Raw genomic sequence first — 21,377 nt, 5'->3', positions numbered from 1 at the left:
TACTGCTTGATTAATCAAAAAAATGTTTTTAATGAGCTCTGCAAGTTTTACTTCATAGGACTTATCTTAGAATGGCATTTTGCTCAGCTCTACACAGCTTATTTTATAGGACAAGTCTTACGACAACACTAATGAAGGTCCAGTGACTTTTTTTCCCATTCCACAAATATTTCCAATTTGTCTGCACCAATCAGGATAGAATTTCTCCCCCTAACCCAGCACAACATTGCTGGCTGGTGGATTTAGGAAAAATGAGCTACCTATCTATCATAGTTTCTATCATTTCCTTCACACTTTAGAGATATGATCCACCCTAAATGAGGAAGATACTTAAAGGTTGCTGTTATGCACGCACACACGCACAGACAAACACACACACACACACACACACACACGCATGTACACAAACAAAGTGCTTGTTTTTTGCTGGATAGAAAATAATTATTGGTGCAACAGCCTGTGAGTTCTCCATATTATATTGTTTCTTTAGCTTCAGGAGGCATCTTTTAGCTGCCATTATCTGCACCATTATAAATAAAGATAAGAAGGGCACTGGAATGAATATTCCAAAGGGAACAAAATACCAAGACCATATTTTGTTATTCAGATGCTGCATGTGCAACCTTTGCCACAGAATTTAAGAACATAGCTTTAAGAACATCACTGGGTCTTTTGATCCTGGCAGCAATCCAGAATAAATAGGAACATATCAACAGTCAAACTCTATCAAATATATATACAATACACTCATAAACACACACAAAAAACCATATTTAATCAATATAACATATATTTAATTGATATGCTAATCTTGATAGTGTCCACAGCTAATTAGTCCAAAGGCTCTCCAGAGAAGCTAGATTTCTTTTCCACTTCTAAAAGTCCATGAGAAGTTTGAGAAGAGAGAGAGAGAGGGAGGGAGAAAACTGTGGGGAAGGAAGAAAGAAAGCATTTCTTTTTTTTTCTTTTTTAAAAATAGCAACCAATAAGATCTGAGCAAGTGGAGGAGACCCCAGAGGAGAGGATATGGAATGGATTATTGTTACTTATTATGTCAAATAAGTAAGCATTATTCTAACTGCAGAGCCCAATAGCACCGGCATTTTGCTTGCTGGTATTGAATCCCACACAGTCAAATGCGAAATAATAAAATAAACTCATCATCAGGCAGATTACAGATGTCAACTCTTTAGTCCACAATCAGCACCACATTTGCAGATCATCATTCTGGGAGACCGCATTTGTTTCCACTCAGAAACACTGAAACCCAAACTGGGCTGTCTCTGTTTAAGGTTCCTGTTCCTTTTTTAGCAGCGGTTGCCTAAGGAAGGCTGAGGAGCGTTCTTCCTACCTACTTAGGGGGGTTTGCTCTTAGCTATTCGAGCACGTGGTTGAGGAGGGTCTTTTCTCAGCAGTAAGGACTGGAAGTGTCTCTGGATTCCTTTCACACCCATTGCAAGGTCTCCGTCTCCTTCCCCACCCCTTCAGTCCACCCCTTACATCCGACAAGAAAGGGACATGCACAAGGCTCTGCAGGAAGATGACCAACAGGCCTCAGAAGACAGCTGGTGCCGAGTTCTCACTAGGAGGCCCTCCTTTAGCCAGCCACTCTTCCCAACCTCATTGGTGTCCCTGGAGGAGTCAGAAACCCCTACAGGGTCTTCAGAGTGCTCCAAAGGTTCCCGACGTCCATCCCTGAGACCTCTAGGGAACAGTCGTGATGAGACCTCCAGGTTACGGCAGCTGTCATTGGTTACCTCTTCCAGTCCTTGTGACGCCACCACCACCACCACCAATGGCAGTATCAAATCGTGTAGCGGCCATGTACCAAAGCAGGTCTTCCCTTGGATGAAGGAAACAAGACACAGCGCCAAGCAGAAGACCAACCTTCCTTTTTCAGGTACTTCCTTTTCTCTGTCATCTTCTCCTCCATGGAAATTCTGGGAGCTGTAGTCAAATATATCTGGAGGGGACCAAGATGGGGAAGGTTGGCATAGACAATAACTTTCTAAGTAACTCTTCTTATGCTGCACTTTAGGCATTTCTTTCAACTGTTTGCACTCAATGATTTTCAAAAGAGCTAAGCAAGCCTTAACATTACAGTTTCTTGGTGCTACCCCATCCAGATTTAGCCGCATACTGGGTGTAGCTTCCTAGCTTCAGCAGCTAAATTAAGACATGTGCTTCTAGATGAGTATCTGGGAAGTTTCTTGGAAAGTATTTCCATGTTTTTATTTATTTACTTGCAGCTAAAATTACAAAATTCTAGATTTACTTGAATCTAGAATTGTTGCCACCTGAGTGGAGTTTTCCTTTATAAGACACATATATTTATTTTATCGCTTGCCCTACTAACACATTGCTTTTTTGTTTTTCACAATGTAAGGTAATACTTATATGACTGAAATATTTTTATAGATCTTATATATTTTAGTAAGCACAGGAAGTCTTTGGCTTTTGACTGGATGCTTAGAACCATTTGAAGTTCCAACAGACCCCCAAAAGATATTTATGACCTGGATTTGAACATGGCCACCTCACTCCTGCAGACACATGATCACATTTTGGATGCTCAGAACTGGCTCACACTTACAGTTGGTTGCAGCCTTCCACAGTCATGTGACAGTAATTTATTACATTTTTGTTGGAAATCAACATTTTATTTCTGGTTTCCAGCAAAACATGTGGATTGTGGACAATGGGTTCACTCAATGACTATGGTGTTTGCTTAATGACTGCGGTGTACACTTTATGACCACCACGTTTGCATAATGATTGCCACAGAAGGGTCATAAAATTGGGTGCCCTCTAGTGATGATCTGCTTAATGACTGTCGTAACTGAAGACCCTAATCCCAGGCTCAATCACAGTTGTAATTTGAGGGCTATCTGTATTATATTTTGAAAAATCTCTTTGATTAGCTACTCATTAAGAGTGTAGTAACAAATAACATGATCTAGATCAGGGTCTCAAGGTCAGGGGGGTGGATCTGGCCCACGGGGTGCTTAGATCTGGCCCATGGGGCTGCCCTGAAAACAGAGAAGGCTAGCCTGCGGTGCCTCTGCCAGTGAAAATGGAGTTTGGGAGGGGCGTGAGTGCCCCTCTGACCTCTGTTTTTATTGGCAGAGGGTTGCAGGAAGCCATTGCAGCTGAAAACAGAGCTTGGGAGCCCATTTTTGCTGGCAGACCACTCGGGCCATCACAGGCGCCCCGACACATATGATATTGAGCTCGCCACGCCCACCCTGGCGCCCTGAGGTGAAACACAACCCTGATGCAGCCCTCAGTGAGTTTGAAACCCTTGATCTAGATACGCAGCGGGGCAGAACACTGTAAGTATAAATAGATAGATAGAACATTTCCATTTTCTGTAAAGGCTAAACATATTTTTTTTCTTTTTAAAATGATGTCCATAAGAACTCAGAGAGTTCCTTTATGGTACTGAAGAGTTTTCAGCTTCAGACTTTTAGTAGAAACTTACCATTTTAATGAAACACACATGAATCCTAATAAGCACTTTTCTCCAATGCTCATTCTCTATGATTGATCCCAGCTCTTTGGCACTAGTTTATAATTTTGTCCTTGGCTTTTTCCTTCTCTTAAAACAAGTTATAGTTATCCCAACCAATCATTGATTATACGGCAGGTGCGACATTAGGGATAAGCAGTCATTCTGGTTTAACTGAATGAATATGAACTTATGAGCAACAATTGAAATGATTTTTATAACGGTCAAGGCTAGACAAATTTATGAAAAACAAAATAACCAGTGGCTATTGCCTATGATGGGTCTATGCTATTGGTAGGATCAGAGGCAACAAAACTTTGTATATGACTAAGTAAGGTCTAGTCCAGTTAGAGAGCCCTTTTTCAAATCTCATGATGTCTCTGCAGTACAATGAAAATGAACAAATCACCATTCTTTGCAGAGTACTGGAACAAGATATCTTCATAGGAGCGGGAGATCCTTTGGTATCGCTGGAAATATTTGCAAACACATTATTTTGAATTCTGGTTCAGTTCTTACATACACATACATTCAGACGTACGTTCTAGACCAGGGCTGTCAAACATGCAGCCTGTGAGCCGGATGTGTCACGTGCTGGCCACGCCCATACCTGGTGTAGTGGAGGGGGGGAAAGTCCCAATACGTCATGTGACGCTGCTGTGACACTGCGAGTTTGACAGCCCAGTTCTAGACATATTGTACATTCTAATGATACCTTGCTGGGCTCAAAACGTTATGTTGGAAAGTATAGACAGCCCTTGACTTACAACTACAATTGAGTCCATGATTTCTGTTAAGGGAGACATTTGTTAAGTGAGTTTTGCCTCATTTTACAACATTTGTGCTCACAGTTATTTAGCGAATCACTGCAGTTGTTAAGTTAATAACACAATTATTGAGTGAATCTGGCTTCCCCTTTGAGTTTGTTTGTCAGAAGGTTGCAAAAGGCGATCACATGACCCTGGGACACTGCAACTGTCATAAATATGAGTCAGTTGCCAAGCACCTGAATTTTGACCACGTGACCATCGGGATGCTGCAATGGTCATAAGTGTGAAAAACATTCATAAATCACTTTTTTCAGTGCTGTTGTAACTTCAAACAGTCACCAAACAAAGTTATAAGTCTAGGACCTATCTGCTTATGATGTCTGGTTTCTACCTCCATCTCGAGTGATGTGGCTGGAATTCAACCTTTCCAAGACTTGTTTTCAAATTATCCAGTCATCTAAATGCAGTCCATTGGAAATTTCTGGTTGAGACTTTCCAAATAATCTACAAGTAGTCCTCCACTTACAACCATTAGTTTAGCCTTTTAAGTTGTAACAGCACTAAAAAAGTTACTTAACTCCAGTTCTTACCCTTCTGACCATCGCAGCATCCCCCGTGATTTACATGAGCAAAATTCAGCCACTTGGCAAAATGTCCTTTATTTACAATGGTTGCAGCATTCTGGGGTCATGTGAACTGCCATTTGCAACCTTCCTGACTTCCGATGAGCAAAGTCAATGGAGGAAGCCAGATTCACTGAACAGCTGCATGATTCATTTAACAAGCTGCAGTGATTTACTTAACAACTGTGGCAAAAAAAAAAGCCCAACTATGGATTAAAGTCAGGTAAGGTAAAGTTTTCCCCTGTCCAGTTGTATCTGTCTCTAGGGGAGCGGCGCTCATCTCCATTTCTTAGCTGTGGGAACTAGCGACGGCTGAAGACACTTTCCGTGGTCACATGGCCAGCATGATTATATGCCGAAGCACACAGAACACTGTTATCTTCTCACCGAAGTGGTACCTATTTATCTACTTGCATTTGCATGCTTTCGAACTGCTAGGTGGGCAGGAGCTGAGGCAAGGAACGGGAGCTCACGTTTATCTTGCAGCCCTCAGATCTCGAACCTGGGCCGTCAGCTTTCCAGTGTTTAACCTCTGAACCATCAGTTCATCAGGTACAACTCACTTAACGACCGCCTTGCTTAGCAATGGAAATTCTGATCCCAACTGTGGTTGTAAGTTGAGGTCTACCTGTACTCATAAACAAATACTGTACAGGGAAAACTTTGTTTACACGATTTATTACTTTTAACTGGCAGCACTTCACTGGCTCAGTAAAATGTATATGAAATAATGATCATAACTTGTTCCTAGCTTTTTAATCCAAGAGTGAACAGCATATGGTGATATTTTTCATGCTGAGTCATTAGTTTGGTTTAACACACCACATGAACATGTTCATCATCCGATTATGTGTAAAGTTAATACACATATATGGGTGTGAGCAACATTGCATAGCTGTTACATGACATGCCCCGTTTCTGTGTTGATTTTGGTAGGATGAATATTCTGCAAGGCGATAGGTTTGTTCAGAGTGCAGAATGGTGAGAGTTCAAGCTGAACTGAATGTTCATTCCATTTATTTAGGCAGCAGCTCCCCGTCAAGTTTCGCCTCTTCCAAGAGAATTCGCACAGCCTACACCCAAACGCAGCTGGTGGAACTGGAAAAGGAGTTTCATTTTAACAGGTACCTCTGCCGGCCCCGCCGACTGGAAATGGCCCAGCTTCTGAGGCTCTCTGAGAGGCAAATCAAGATTTGGTTTCAGAACAGACGAATGAAGTACAAGAAAGACAGCAGGATCAAGGGCACCATCTTGGCATCGCCCAATAACCCCTTTGAAGTGGGTGACTATTATGGGCACATGGAGGCTGACTATGAGATAGCCCCATCAAATTCCTGCAGCAAATCCTTGGAAGAGATTGACAGTTCAGCAGGGTACACAGCTCCCCTCTGCAGCAGCCCTGTGACTTCAATCTCTTTGGACTATGGCCCTTTCTTTGGACCGGGAGAAAGCCATCCTTATGGACTTCCAGTTCTGCAAGGGAGCCCAAGAGCAATGGGAGAAAATTACCTGGGAAATGGGCCTGGGGCTGACTCTTTCTTCAGCTACCCTGATTACTCCTCTAGAAACCTGGAGTACAGCTGTGCTGCTGAAATCCCCAGCCATCCCCAGCTTGGGCCATCCAACTCGTATCCCATTTACACAGATTTAACCACACATCCTGTGCCTCAGGGAGATTCTCAGGGACCTGTAAATCTTATGCATTTGTGAGAGCTGCCTGGACGGAAGCAGAGCAGGGGAAATTGCTACGGTCCTATTATCTCATTAAAACAAATACCTCTAAGTGCAACCAACAGTATTCTTCCCTCCCTCCCTGCCCACCCATTACCTCCTATTTATTTAACTGTATTGAAGTAAAATTTATTGGCTGGGGAAAGGTAAAAGCCACTGTTGGATGTTTTACTCAAGGAAAGACCAGTCTGATTAATAATAATAATAATAATAATAATAATAATAATAATAATAATAATAATAAAACCACACCATCGAATAACAGTGTCTGCCTATCTTGGGGATGGGACTCAATAGGTGGATAAAAATGCCAAATCTAGTCTAAACCTCTGGCTGGCTATGCAACAGACCATAATAATAATAGTAATAATAATCTGGTCTGTTTCTTACAGGAAACACATGTTGTAATATATTTTTATAAAAGATGTGAGACTCGATCTCAGTCATTCAGTAGCAGAAACAGCCATTTGCCCTCAGGTGGGGGAAGGAAGTCTCATCTGAGTTACTTTCATTTTCCAGGCATTACTTAACCTAAAATTAAAGAAAGTAATGAAAATTGGATACTCCCAAGCTTCGTTCTTTTTGCCTAGCCTATTTGAGAAGCTCAGGGCCATCCTTTTTTATTCCATTTGTAGATCCTCCCTTTGTCACTACAGTCATCTTACTCTAATGGCAGGGATCTTTACAAGTTTGATGGGCAAACACAGACAAACGTTTTATTAACTAATTGCAACGTTTTATTAAGCAATTTCCACAACACGCAGAGTAAGCAACTGGGGACCCTTTAGCAAAAACTGGTCCCCAGGAATTCAAGTAGTAGAAGCAGGCAGAAGAATGAACTCTTTTCTCTCTTTCTTAAAAGTCTCACAAGATATGAGGGAAGTTCTTTTCTCTTGGCAAGTTGTTTAGGGCTGAGGAGCTTCGAAATGTTTACCTGGAAACCTCAGTGGAAATAGACTTACATGTCTTCTCTTCCCTCCCCCCACCCTTTTCAAACTTTTAATCTTTTCTTCTGGTCTCTTTCACTGAGGAACAGTCCCAGGCTGCAGAAGATGTTAGGAAATGACCTTTCTCTTCATGAGGAACTGGTGGAGTTCAGTTGAAATGAAATTTCACCTGAAGATTCCCTTGAATTTGGTCATTGCAAAGGAAAATCTGCAGGGGTGGATAGCAGGCTATGCTATGTCTAAATTCTTTTTACTGAGAATAAAGGTAAAGGTTCCCCTCGCCCATATGTGCTAGTCGTTCCCAACTCTAGGGGGCAGTGCTCATCTCTGTCTCAAAGCTGAAGAGCCAGCACTGTCCGAAGACGTCTCCAGGATCATGTGGCTGGCATGACTAAACACCGAAGGAGCACATAACACTGTTACCTTCCCACCAAAGGTGGTCCCTATTTTTCTACTTGCATTTTTACATGCTTTCGAACTGCTAGGTTGGCAAAAGCTGGAACAAGTAATGGGAGCTCACTCCGTTATGCGGCGCTAGGGATTCGAACTGCTGAACTGCCGACCTTTCTGATCAACAAACTCAGCGCCTTAGCACTGAGCCACCGCGTCCCTTTTTACTGAGAATTCCCCCAGGTAAAATGAAAAACCCCAACAGAGTTTAGACTAGCCTCTTAAACCCTACTTTACTGTTTTGTTATGATCTGCCTCCTATAAACATCTTCAGACAAGACTAATGCTTCTGCAGCAGAGATAGCTGGTTGTATGTTTTCCTACCTCCCCCTCCTCTTTTCTCCCCAAGCCAGCTGACCTTAAGTGCCTAGGATGTAAGCAGTCAACTCTGTTCCAAACCAACTTAACCTTAAAGGCCCATTTTGTTTTTGAGAGAGAGAGAGAGAGAGAATATTCCATTCCTGTGGAGAACAAGGCCTTCCTAAAGCACCTTGTAAAATCTAAAACTATAAGTCTGTATTTTAAATACCTTAAAAGAAACTCACGCAAACATCACTGGTGAAACAGCGATGCCAAACATAGACTCTACCTGCTGTCCTGGGATTCTTGGCTGAGCGAATGGCTGCAAGCTGGGGTCATTGTCTCACTATCCGAAAGCAGAATTGAAAGAATGCGTCAGAAGGAGGAGAACTGACCGGCTGCTGCGAGCCACACTTTCGCTGCACGTTATACACCACTGTTGGTTTATTTTTAATGATCGCTTGACTCTCTGGCATCTATTTTAATGTAGTGTTTTGATACTGGAAATAAAGAGACTTTTAAAAACCGCACCAGGAGATTTTCTTGGCGAAGGCAGCCTAGCTCTCCTCCATGAACACTGCTCTGTTGTTCTTAGAATCACTTTGCCATCTTGTAGTATACGAAGGGCTGGGCCTCACCCTTCCCTCACCCCCATTAATCATTGAGACAGCACATACTTCAGAAGGCCTCTAGCTCTTTCATCTCCCAGTTAGTATGCAGCTCTGAAGCTTAGTTGGCTTGTACCTCCCCCCCACTCCCTCCACAACTGGCCCCTGCCTTCCATTAAACGGCTTCCATTTCCGGAGACGACAGGATAAGCTAGACTTTCCAGTCTCCCTTGAAGTAGCTTCTGCCCAGTGAGGAAGGAGTGTTAGGTGTGAGGCTTCAATGCAAGGATGGAAAGGCCTATGTGGCAAAAGACCCGGCTTCTACTGTGTGGGGGAAAATGGAGGGCCGCAACATATGTCCTTGTGCATCAAAAAGGTATCTTTCCCACCCCGTCTGTTCTAACTCCATTTGATGTAAAAGCAACAGCTTTTAATTTTCTTTCCTCAAAGAAGAAGTGAAAAGGTGACATTATTGTTAGGGTTCAGTTGTGGAGCTGCACTCCTCCTAGTTACAGGTAGTCCTCGACTTACAATTGAGCCCAGCATTTCTGTTGCCGAGCGAGACAATTGTTAAGTGAATTCTACGACCTTTCTTGCCACAGATTCACAGATTAAGTGAATCACTACTGTTGTTAAATTAGTGACACGGTTGTTAAGTGAATCCGTCTTCCACATTGACTGCTTGTCAGAAGTTCTCCAAAAGGGATCACGTGACCCCGGGACCCTACAACCGTCATAAATATGAATTAGTTGCCAAACATCTGAATTTTGATCACATGGCTATGGAGACGCTGCAACGGTTATAAGTGTGACAAATGATGGTAAGTCACTTTTTTCAGTGACATTGTAGAATAGAATAGAATAGATTAGAATAGATTCCTCATTGGCCAATTGTGATTGGACACACAAGGAATTTGTCTTTGGTGCACATATGCTCTCAGTGTACATAAGGAGAATAAAATAGTTCATCAAAAATCATAAGGTACAACACTTAGTGATAATCAAGGTAACTTCGAATATCAATGTAACTTCGAATGGTCATTAAATGAACTGTTGTAAGTTGAGGACTATCTGTATAAGAAGGCCAGGATGCACGTAGGTATCTGAATAATAGAATAGCAGAGTCGGAGGTTTTCTTGGTTCAAGCCCCTGCTCAAGCAGGAGACCTATACCATTTCAGACAAATGGCTGTCCAATCTCTTCTTATCTCTGATCTTTCACTTCCAATCATTTCTCTGGATGTCTGTAACTTCTCTGGCTTCCCACATTTCCATAAAATTATAAGAAAATACTCCCACGGGAATTTCTTCAAATTGGATAGCCGGGGAAGATACACAATTATGGAGTGATGCCTAGTTGAAAAAAAGAAAGTACAGCACTCCCTGCCTTCACAATAATGTAAAAGTGGCTACCTTTACTTTTACAACACCCTATAAATTAACTAGAGGAACAGAAGCCCATTTTTTTCTGCAGAATATAGTCCCGTGGGAGTATTTTCTACGAAATTCTGACAAGTATTAAAAGTAAGAAAACAATTTCTTTAGAAAATCCAGCTTTAAGCTTCCCTCTTTCAAAACAATTATTTATTTGCGAACTATTGATTTCCTTTAATCCAATAACATAAACACTGAAAAATGTGAAATCATAAAGATAGTTGGGGTTAAAGGTTTGGCACCTGCTGTTATGAAGCATCATTGTTGCTGATGCTGAAAATTTCATTTTATATCTTAATAGAAAAATAATAATCAGAATTTAGTTGGATTTGAGTTTCATTATGAAAATGATCCAAAGTTTAATATTTCTGATTCCAATAGGAAAAATATTCCAATGAAAACGAAGGAACGTCCCATCAAATTGACTTGCTCAGCTCCCTCATATAGTTTTTAATCCTATTAACGAAATTTGAAAGGCAAATATACGAGTTAAAAATAGCTCATTAAAGCAACATTTTTCTACTTTTAAACATGTTTAACTGTTTTGTTTCCTACTTTTTCAGTCTAAAGTACATGCAGACTAAGAATCTTCTCTCCAGGCAGTAAAGTAACTGTGTCTATATCCCACTTATGGCAGATCCACTCACCGTAAGAGGTGGATAATGACAAAAGTGATGAATCAGGAATCCAAATGCCATAGGAACATGTTGAAAAAAACCAACAACCCTCGTTATATTAAGTCTCCAGAAAATGAAGAAGAAAAATATTATTTTTTATTAGATTTAAAGCAGAAGCTGTATGTTCAGTAGGGTAAAGTAATTATATTGGGCATTAAAAGAGTATTAGTGATGTGGCCCCTGAGAATCTTTCCAATTCTGCTTATGTATGGCCAGACAGCAATATTGGAAAAAAAGTGTCTGTCTGAATTTGGAGTCAGCTCTTACTGATTGGGGTAGGGCAACAGGAACACATTGTTTTATGAGAAGTTCTCTGGGTGTACTTAATTTGCTTATTCTTAGTTTTACTCGTGATGGAGAAAACAAATTTAACAAGCAAAACAGAGACTATAACCTCCCCCTCTTTTGGCTATGACTAGGATCAAACCCAGTTCACCTCTTTGACTAACCCCATCAAACCTAGGTTGACTTTCCATGCCCTGGGCAAAGCATCCTGCAACCACTTTTAAACCAAAAAGTAGAGGCTCTCACTAGCTCACAGCACAGCCCAAGGGAGTTGCAATCTGGAGAAACCTCAACCTTCTATCTTGTGATCAGCTGATGGCCACAATCTTCCATTGCCTTAACAATGGGCTTTCCCAGCTCTGCTGCTCTCCTGAGAGGCCCATTTTGCCTAAAAGTAGAACTCACCTCAGGTACCTAGTTGCACAGACAGAAGATGCTTAACTTCACCAACAAACCAAATCCCTAGGATTTCCTACCTGGTTCCCAGATCTTCTATAAGAATCTTTGCTTTCCCATAGTTTGGGACTCCTCTTTTTTGTAAAGCAGGCATCCAATACCGATTGAATAATCTTTTGTTTGTTTCTCTTCGGTGTTGTGCTCTCTCTTTCTGAATGCCCCATGACAACGCAATTCTTGCAATGCATGAAAAGTCCCTTGTGAAATTGTGGACCATGGTTTTAATGTGATGATTTGAAGAGAGAGAGAGCTGCCCAAATTGCTAGGGCTTCTCGGTAGTAGTTAAGGATGAGAATCAAATGTGAGCAGAGATTGCAGGAATTCACTTATTCTATTCATTTATTGCTTCCCTGGTCCACTGCACCCTAGGTTCTGTTCCTCCTGAATTATGGATTAATTAAGAAACACTCTCAAGCTGAATTTCAGAATGAGGGCATAAGCAGTTTACCATTGCTTTCCAGTTCTTCTATTTATTTGTATTTGCTCACCCACATTCTACATTACTGTTTTGAACATGTGCATTGATTTAAAGAAAAACTAAATAACTTTAAATGTTTCTGTTCCATTTTTCTACTAGAAAATATTTAAAGTATATCCATGGGTCAGCTCAAATTCCACTGATTGATCAGAGGCCAATGAAAAGCCCACAGGGTAGGGGTGAAATTCAGCAGGTTCTGGAGCGGAAATTTTAAGTAGTTAGGAGAACTGACAAATGCCACCTCTGGCTGGCCCCAGAGTGGGATGGGAATTGAGATTTTGCAGTATCCTTCTCCTGCCACACCCACCAAGCCACGCCCACAGAACTGGTAGTAAAAAAAAAAAAAGAATTTCACCACTGCCACAAGGTAAAGGAATTGGTAAAGGCAGATATATAGCCTCCAGGACTGGTGACAGGATAAAGCTCTCATTATTAACCATCAAAAAGGTTCGCCACACTGGGATCACATTTGGAATTTGGGAGCATGTTGGAGCTGATCAAATGGCTCCACAGTGAGGGAAATCATTACAAAGGAATCACTAATAAAAACAAAACCTATAAACTTGCTCCCCTCAATTGAGTAGTCCACCTCCAATCTCTCTACTGTAGCTTATCTTTCACTCTTTTTCTGGACAGGTGGACCGCCATTCCAACAAAAACCCCAAGCATCAGCATTGTTTATGTCCTCCCCCCCAAAAAATAGCCCACGCAGCCGAGAGGCATCCTTGTAAAAATAAGATGATGCATTGCAGCTCGAAGATGTAGGTTCCAATTTATTTATTACTCGGAGTTAAACGAAAGCAAAACAAGTAAATAATAGCAGCAGGTGACACCATGCAACGCAAGGGAAGGACTTAGAGGTACTGATTATCCAGCAGAAGTCTTGATTCGTAAGGACCTCTGATGGGAACATGGTGCACATTTCTCAAGAGCTGTTTGAGCACATGTTGCATGGCTCCCAGTTTTTCACAATCACTGAAGGGGACTCTTTGAGAAGAACCCCCACCTTGGCATTTGGAAGCCTGTACCCTGTTGAGTCCAGGTGGCAGTCTCAGACTAGAGCAGTGAGAGTGAACCTGTGACCATAACACTTTGGGCAACATGCCACTGTTCATCAACACCGGATATTGAATACTGCTTTTTAGGGAGGCCTAGATGGAGGTGAGGGACGCAGTGGCTCAGTGACTAAGGCACTGAGCTTGTCGATCAGAAAGGTCGGCAGTTCAGTGGTTTGAATCCCTAGCACAGCATAACGGAGTGAGCTCTCGTTACTTGTCCCAGCTTCTGCCAACCTAGCAGTTCGAAAGGACGTAAAAATGAAAGTACAAAAACAGGAACCAGCTTTGGTGGGAAGGTAACAGCGCTCTGTGCACCTTCGGCGTTTAGTCATGCCGGGTGCATGACCCCGAAGACATCTTCGGACAGCGCTGGCTCTTGGGCTTTGAAATTGAGATGAGCACCGCCCCCTAGAGTCGGGAACGACTAGCATATATGTGCAAGGGGAATGCTTACCTTACCTTTAGATGGAGGTGGGAGATAGAGAATTGCTTCTCTTTTGTTTGTGTGTATGTGTGTGTGTTTGTGTGTGTGTGTGTGAGAGAGTGAGTGAGTGAGAGAGAGAGAGAAAGGGAGGGAGGGAGGGAGGGAGGGGCAGGCAGGCAGACAGACTGACAGATATACAGGCAGCAGAGTCAAGTTAGGCTTTTTCCAAATTTTTGATATCAATGGACGAGATCTAAAGCAGGAAGAAGGTAGCGAATCTTTGGTTCTAATCACCCTTTCTTATATTTTCTTTGGGTGGGAGAGGATAAGAAGAGACAGATCACCCTGAGGTGGTTGTGATAACCAACTCTCTTTTGGCAAAGAGCCCCCCTAAGAAAATGCAGAGGTTGCAGTCATTAAGTATCTGTGAAATAATAACGGAGGCAGCTTTGTGTGCACAAAATGGGAATGCGGCGGTGCAGATAAACGTAAAATACATTGCAGCAGCTTTGGCTGCTTCCAGTGGCAGCAGGCAATTATGATAACACAACTTTCCACTGTATTTTATTGTCTTCCCCCTTAAAAGATGAATGACCCACCCGTGCAATCTACATATTGTAATTAACTGATAAATATTTAATAAGGACAAGAACTTTATCTTTTCTGGTCTACCAACAAACTTGAGAGTTGGTAAACAGGTTTTCGTTGTTATTGTTATTATTTAAAAAAAGCACAGCTTTTTAAAAATATTATTTTTCTTCATAGTTCAAGAGCTTGAATTTATTAGTATGTTTTTGGCTATTGCTTTAAAAGGAAGAAAGCTGGAGCATAATCTGTAAAGGAAATGTGGAAGGGAAAATTAATCGGGAAGATTGTTGGGGGAAGGTACAACTGCTGACATAAGCAGGCATCCAGATTATAATCTGAAATAGAGTAATAGGAGTTTGGACAGCAAAAAAAAATGAACCCGAGTTTAAAAAATATTTTCCTAAGAACAAAAAGTATTAGTGGAAAGAGCGGAGCTCGGGTTCAATCTCATGGTTCATTGTATGCAAATGGGCTATTAATTATGAGTTTCAGATAAAGAAGGGCAAGGCTTCATCAATCTATAACGCCACTGTAAATTAAATATAATTTTATTTGCTTATCTCTGTAAAAGAGCTATGTAGCTACACTAGAGGTACTCCTCAGTTTATGACCATTCATTCAGCAACTGTTCAAAGTTACAACGGTACTGAGAAAAAAATGACGTACAACTAGCCCTTGCTCTTACGACCGTTGCAGTGTCCCCGGGGTCACAGGATCAAAATTCAGACACTTGATAATCAGTATGTATTTACAGCATCCCAGGGCCAGGTGATCACCATTTATGATGTTCTCAGCTGGCTTCGCTTAATGAATATATGATTCACTTAATGACCACCGAGATACACTGAACAACTGCAGCAAAAGGGGTCATAAAATCAGGTGTAACTCACTTAAAGACTGCTTTGTTTAGCGATGGACATTCTGGTCCCAACAGTGGGACCATTTCTATTGGTCTTTAATCTCAGATCCTGCGGACACAGAGGGTCTCCGAAACTGCATCCCTGCTCCACTATTATCTGAGCAGAGGCATCCATCATGAAATTGCAAGTGATTCTGTGCCAATGAACACAGAAACGAAATGATTTGATTCTGTTTTTTAAACCTTGTTTGAGGGTTTGCATGCATGAAATGCTCACCTCACACAGGATCAAGAAGCAATGGATGGAAACTAATAAAAGAGAGAACCAATCTAGAACTAAGGAGAAATTTCCTGACAGTGAAAACAATTGATCAGTGGAACGACTTGATGAGCTGCGGTGGCACAGTGGTTAGAGTGCAGTACTGCAGGCTACTTCAGCTGACTGCCAGCTGCCTACAATTTGGCAGTTCGAATCTCACCAGGCTCAAGATTGACTCAGCCTTCATCCTTCCAAGGTGGGTAAAATGAGGACCCAGAGTTTTGGGGACAATAGGCTGACTCTGTAAACTGCTTAGAGAGGGCTGTAAAGCACTGTGAAGTGGTATATAAGTCTAAGTGCTATTGCTATTGTCTCCAGAAGTTGTGAGTGTTCCAACGCTGGAGGTTTTAAAGAAAAGATTGGACAACTCTTTGTCTAGAATGGTATAGGGCAGTGATGGTTAATTTTTTCAGCACCAAGTGCTGAAACTGGAGTGCGCACACACTGGAACCCCGGAACCCAGAAGAGAGCAGCTGGCTAGTGCGCAGGCGTGAGGCAGCCAGCTGCTTTTCCGGGTTCTGTCAAGTGCATGCACACTGCAGTGCCAGCTGCTCTCTTCCAAGCTCCATTGCCGGCACACATGTGCCTGATGGAACTCGGAAGAGCAGCTGGCGAACAGCACACGTGCCCACAGAGAGGGCTCTGTGTGCCACCTCTGCGTGCAAGAAGTTCGCCATCACGGGTATAGGGTCTCCTACTTGAGCAGGGGATTGGACTGGAAGATTTCCAAGGTTCCTCCCAACTCTGTTATTGTATTACCTCGTTTCAAAAGGAACTGTTCCTTTATCATTCAATACCAGCAGAAGACTCTTATGTGAGATTCTGCTCAAGGCAGACAGAAAACTGGTTCATGCTTTTAATAGATGATAGTAGTAGAGCTACCCTGTTTCCCTGAAAATAAGACCTCCCTGAATAATAAGTCCAATTTGGCTTTTGAGTGCATGCACTAAAATAAGCCCTCCCCAAAAATAAGCCGTCCCTGAAAATATTGCAACACAGCAGCAGCCAGGATGTGACCACGCTCGCCACCTTCTGCACCTCAAAAATAATAAGACCTCCCCCAAAATAAGGCCAAGTGCTTATTTCGGCGGTCAAAAGAAAATAAGACCCTGTCTTATTTTCAGGGAAACATGGTACTTATATTGAACAGTGGATCAATGTGTGCTGGAGGACAAAAAAGGATTTATTTGATCAAAAAATTTTTTTTTAAAGGAAGGATGAGTTTCGACATGATATTAAACCTTCGATGTGATTTGTTTAATTTTGACTAATCATTAAGATAATTTGAGGGTTTGTTTTGGTGTATGACTTGTGTGAACCAGGCAATGGTGGCTTATCAGCATAATGTATACACCAGACTCACTGAAAATACATGGTACTAAGCCAATGAGACCAAGAATCTGACTATAAAGCAACTTTTTAAGGATACAGTGCTTCAAGCGACTGAATAATCAAAAACCAATCCATGGGTCACAAAAGGGAATTGATTGACAAGTAACTTTTATCCACACTGTGAATGTTGGTGCAACATTCCCAAAGCAACTTTGGGATAGTGACACCACCATAATGGAATTTTGTCAGCTATCTTTAAGTAAATATTCCTTTGAACAACTATTTATTAGTAACGGAGAAACAAAAATTTGGCACTGACTTGAGTCATAAGGAAATTGCCATCTTTCCATAGTTTTAGTTTGTAACTTAAAAATGGATTTTGCAATATTATGTACAAGTTTATTAAACAAAGAAAATACTCCCCTCCCAGTAAAAGTGTCCAGTCAGCCATGCATGTCATATACCTTGCTCATATGTGAGAACAATACTGTATTTCCTATACCTGGATCATATATGAGGCTATGCTTGAAGACTATCAGGAAGCTTCAAATGGTCTACAATACAGCCCTCAAGCAGCAATGGGAATGTCAAACTTCTCCCATGTAGCAATAGCACTAGCATTTAGACCAGAGGTGGTATTCAGCAGGTTCTGTCCAGTTCTGAAGAACCGGTAGCGGAAATTATGAGTAGTTCGGAGAACCGGTAAATACCACCTCTGACTGGCCCCACCTCCATCTATTCTCTGTCTCCCCGGTCCCAGCTGATCTGGAGGAAATGGGGATTTTGCAGTATCCTTCCCCTGGAGTGGGGTGGGAATGGAAATTTTATAGTATCCTTTCCTTGCCATGCCCACCAAACCACGCCAGGCCACCAAGCCATGCTCACAGAATCGGTAGTAAAAATCTTTGAATCCCACCACTGACTTAGACTCATATATCGCTTTACAGTGCTTTACAGACCTCTCTAAGTGATTTACAGAGTCAGCTTATTACCCCCAGCAATCTGGGTCCTCATTTTACCCACCTCGGAAGAATGGAAGGCTGAGTCAACCTTGAGCCTGGTGGGATTTGAACTGCCAAATTTCAGGCAGCCGGCAGTCAGCAGAAGTAGCCTGCAGTATTGTACTCTAATCACTGCACCACTTTGGCTCATGTAACACCCTTATTTCAAGAACCTCACTAGTTGTCAGTTGTTTTTGATGGAATAATTCAACATGCTGGTTCTCATTTCTAAAGCCCCTCATGGCTCAGGACCTGGATATCTTCAGGACCCAGTGATTTCTGACTAAAAACTAAGACCAGATAGTGAAGCATCACTTTTGACCCTTATTTCCAGAACTTCAACATACATGGCCTTCTCAAGAGTTGAGCCTTCGCAGTTGCAGTCCATGTTCTGTCAGAATTAGATTAGCTTCAACAACCTTATGGAGCTTTGGAAAAATCCATTAAAATTTGACTTTTATGAGGGCTCACAGAAGGGAATAAAAAAAAATGGTTTGTGTTTGGATGTTTCTTGTTCCTTGGTATTTATAGTTTTTCAATGTTAAAAAAATTTACATTAATGTAATTTAAATTTTTATATTAAAATATACCATATTTTTCAGACTATAAGATGCACCATATTTTGAAGAGGTAAATTTAAAAAAAAGTTTTTGCACTCTGCAGGACTCCCAAAATCTCTGCAAGCCTTGTTTTTTGCAAAAAAAAGGGGGGGGGTATGCAGAGCTTTGGGAGACTTGTAGAGTGCTCCTGGGGGTGGGTGGGGGGAACCGAACAAAAACAGCCCATTTTTTTCCTCGGTTTTGCCCTCCCCAGCCCCCATGAGCACGTTGCAAGCCTCCCAAACCCTCTGCACATCCATTTTTTTCAAAGGGGGTGGGGCTTCAGTAGGCCAAAAGTGCTGTATTCAGTGTATAAGACGCACCCAGATTTTCACCCTCTTTTTTGAGGGAAAAAGGTGTGTCTTATACTCCGAAAAATCAATACAGTTGTTACAAGTTATTACATTATAATTTTGTAATATTGTTTTGCAATTGTATTTTCTCACCAAAAGAAAGGAATATAAGCCTTTCAGAGATCCCCTCTGGATCCGAGTGGTATATAAGCCTTAGTAAACTAGCAAACAAATCTTATAAGTCCATTATTTATGATGACAGGTAAAGTCTTCTATGAGTGGAGCTGTGCTCCTGGGGATCTCCCAGATAAAGCCAATGTTTGCTTGGCAAAAGAATGGAATCTGCTTGTTATCAGATTCCTCAGTCTAACATAGGGCCCTGGGGTTCTTTGGTCATTTCCCCTCTAAATACCAGCCATATCCACCCAACCTATGAATAACTGAATTGACAGACTTACATTTAAAATGTATCTAAATAGTTATCTCTCCACTTATTTATTTATTAGTGTTTTTGAGTCTGTTTTGATTGCTGGTGACTGCCTGGATAAGCCTTGCAGTTTTCTTGATGAGATTTCAGAAGCCCTTGCCTCATTCCTAGGGCTGGGAAAAAGTGACTGGCTCCAAATCACCCAGCTGGCTTTGCGCCTTAAGGTGGGAATTGGAACACACTTTTCTGGTTTCTAGCCTGATGTCTTAACCCCCATCCACACTGGCTTTTCTTTGTTCTTTTATCACAAGCTTAATCATATGCTTCATAATTATCTTATCTCATTTGAAATTTACACTTTTGACCATATGTGATAGACTCCACAACCTGCAAGCAGACTAAATGACATCAGCACTGATCTACCCGAAATCACTGCTAGGGTCATCAATAAACCAACCTTCTTTTGGTTCTAATTATATCCACACAAATTACATGCATCCTTTAACATTCAAAATTCTTTGGTTCCCTCCTCCTCCTCCCATGTGCATTTGGGAATTGCAGTATTTTCTGGCAAAGAACACTTACTGTTATTTCATGAAGAGAAAGAAAACTTCCCCCAGATTAAAAATGAACTATTAATCCATTGCTACACTGCTATTTGGCCTCCCCAGCCCATAAAACCAAGGCAACAGCAGGAAGCTAAAGTCTTACTCATGCATGTCTGAATGTATTAGGAGAACCGTAGTTCCTAAATTCCCAGTGTGCTTGGCAAAAAGAGATTGGCTAAGAATTCTGAGACGAAGCTAAGTAGTAACAATTGGGGAACCTGGGCTAATGATGATAGTAGTAGTAACAAGCCATATATCATTTCCAGTTGGATTAACAATAATTTTGTCAGTGCTTGATGGGATGAAGAGAACAGTGCATGTTTTCTTATATGTCTTATTGTGGTTGATGCCCATTCAGTTGATATGGCCAGTTGTCTAATCATTAAAATTATACTACTAACTTTAATAGTATTACTACTTGTGTGTATTTTGCAAGCAGCACACAACCTCTTTTCTCCTATATCCTTATAGCCTACTATCCTTGTAGTGTTTCCAGTAAAAGGGATTGGTCAAGTGGAAGTCTGTTCATCATTGAATGTTCAATCTGGTCTTAGATATGGACATTATTGGCTTTCAGGGTGAGTAGCATTGTGCCAAACATAGTAAAGAAGTGAGAAGAGGGCCAAATAAATTCAAAGCAGGAGAAAGCAGAATTCTAACTTTATGTGATTAATTTACATCAAACAATTCTCTACACCAATCTCTCTGAGGTTGGAATGCTTGCTGGCAAAAGATAAGCACTTGTGCACAGCACTTCACTAGCTATGGGAAGTCACTAGACTGGAGCAAGTATATTTCACAAATCATATTAGGGCTAACTGTGAACTTACACAGGAATAAGGAATTTATCTCTGATATCTATAGAGCCAGTTTGATCTGGTGGCCTAGAAACCAAGAGATGGTGAATTCTAGTCCCATTTTAGACCTGAGAGTCTATGATCTGCTGTCATTCTTCATTGTTCTATTCAGAAATAATATATGGATAAATATTAATTTATCCAGAGAGTACTTTTCTAATAAGAATTGTGTGTATGTGTCCATTCAGTGTGTGTGTGTGTGTGTGTGTGTGTGTGTGTGTGTGTGAAATGGACAGCTGCCAATCTTGAATACAGATATGAGCAATATGTGCGTACTGTGAGTTCTAATGGAAACAGAGCAAATGCAGGATTGGAATTACAGATTACCTTTTTAAATATTTTGGTTGCAAATTGTTATGGGTGATGTAGTCCATTACACTTGCATTATTTCTGAATCTTTTCAACAATCCCCTAAAGCAGTGTTTTTCAACTTGACAACCTTAAGCTGTGTGGACTTCCCCAACAGGACTGGCTATGCAATTTTGGGAATTGATGTCCATACATCTTAAAGTGTCAAGTTTGAAAAACGTTGCTCTAAAGCATGTCACAATTGTCTTTCCTAGAGTGCACTTAAGGCTAAGAGAGTAAAACTTACTCTAGAGCTGCTAAGTGAGGTCACAATTGCATGCATGAGAAAATTTCATCTGGAATCTTTGTTGTTGGCATACTTCAACAACCTGTTCCTTTATTTGAGATTAAATGTACTTTCCCCCTTAAAGTTAATAAGGAAAATAATCTCTTCTTCT

The 21,377-nt window shown here is 41.3% G+C and overlaps 1 protein-coding gene across 1 annotated transcript; it reads left to right on the top strand.

The window, feature by feature from the left end:
* The first annotated feature begins 375 nt into the window (after positions 1-375).
* Positions 376-6,870, top strand: LOC106538092 (homeobox protein Hox-D3). Its single transcript, XM_014052487.2, has 2 exons — positions 376-1,900; positions 5,926-6,870. Exons 1-2 carry the CDS (start codon positions 1,519-1,521, stop codon positions 6,609-6,611), a joined length of 1,068 nt encoding a protein of 355 aa, XP_013907962.2. The 5' UTR covers positions 376-1,518; the 3' UTR covers positions 6,612-6,870.
* The last annotated feature ends 14,507 nt before the right edge of the window (positions 6,871-21,377 follow it).

The sequence above is a fragment of the Thamnophis sirtalis genome, unplaced genomic scaffold, assembly GCF_051295495.1.
Source record: "Thamnophis sirtalis isolate CommonGarterSnake01/CBP01778 unplaced genomic scaffold, rThaSir2_p1.2 scaffold_3, whole genome shotgun sequence".
Taxonomy (NCBI): Eukaryota; Metazoa; Chordata; class Lepidosauria; order Squamata; family Natricidae; genus Thamnophis; species Thamnophis sirtalis.
The sequence above is the reverse complement of the archived record's forward strand: the minus strand, read 5'-3'. Positions and strand labels throughout refer to the sequence as shown.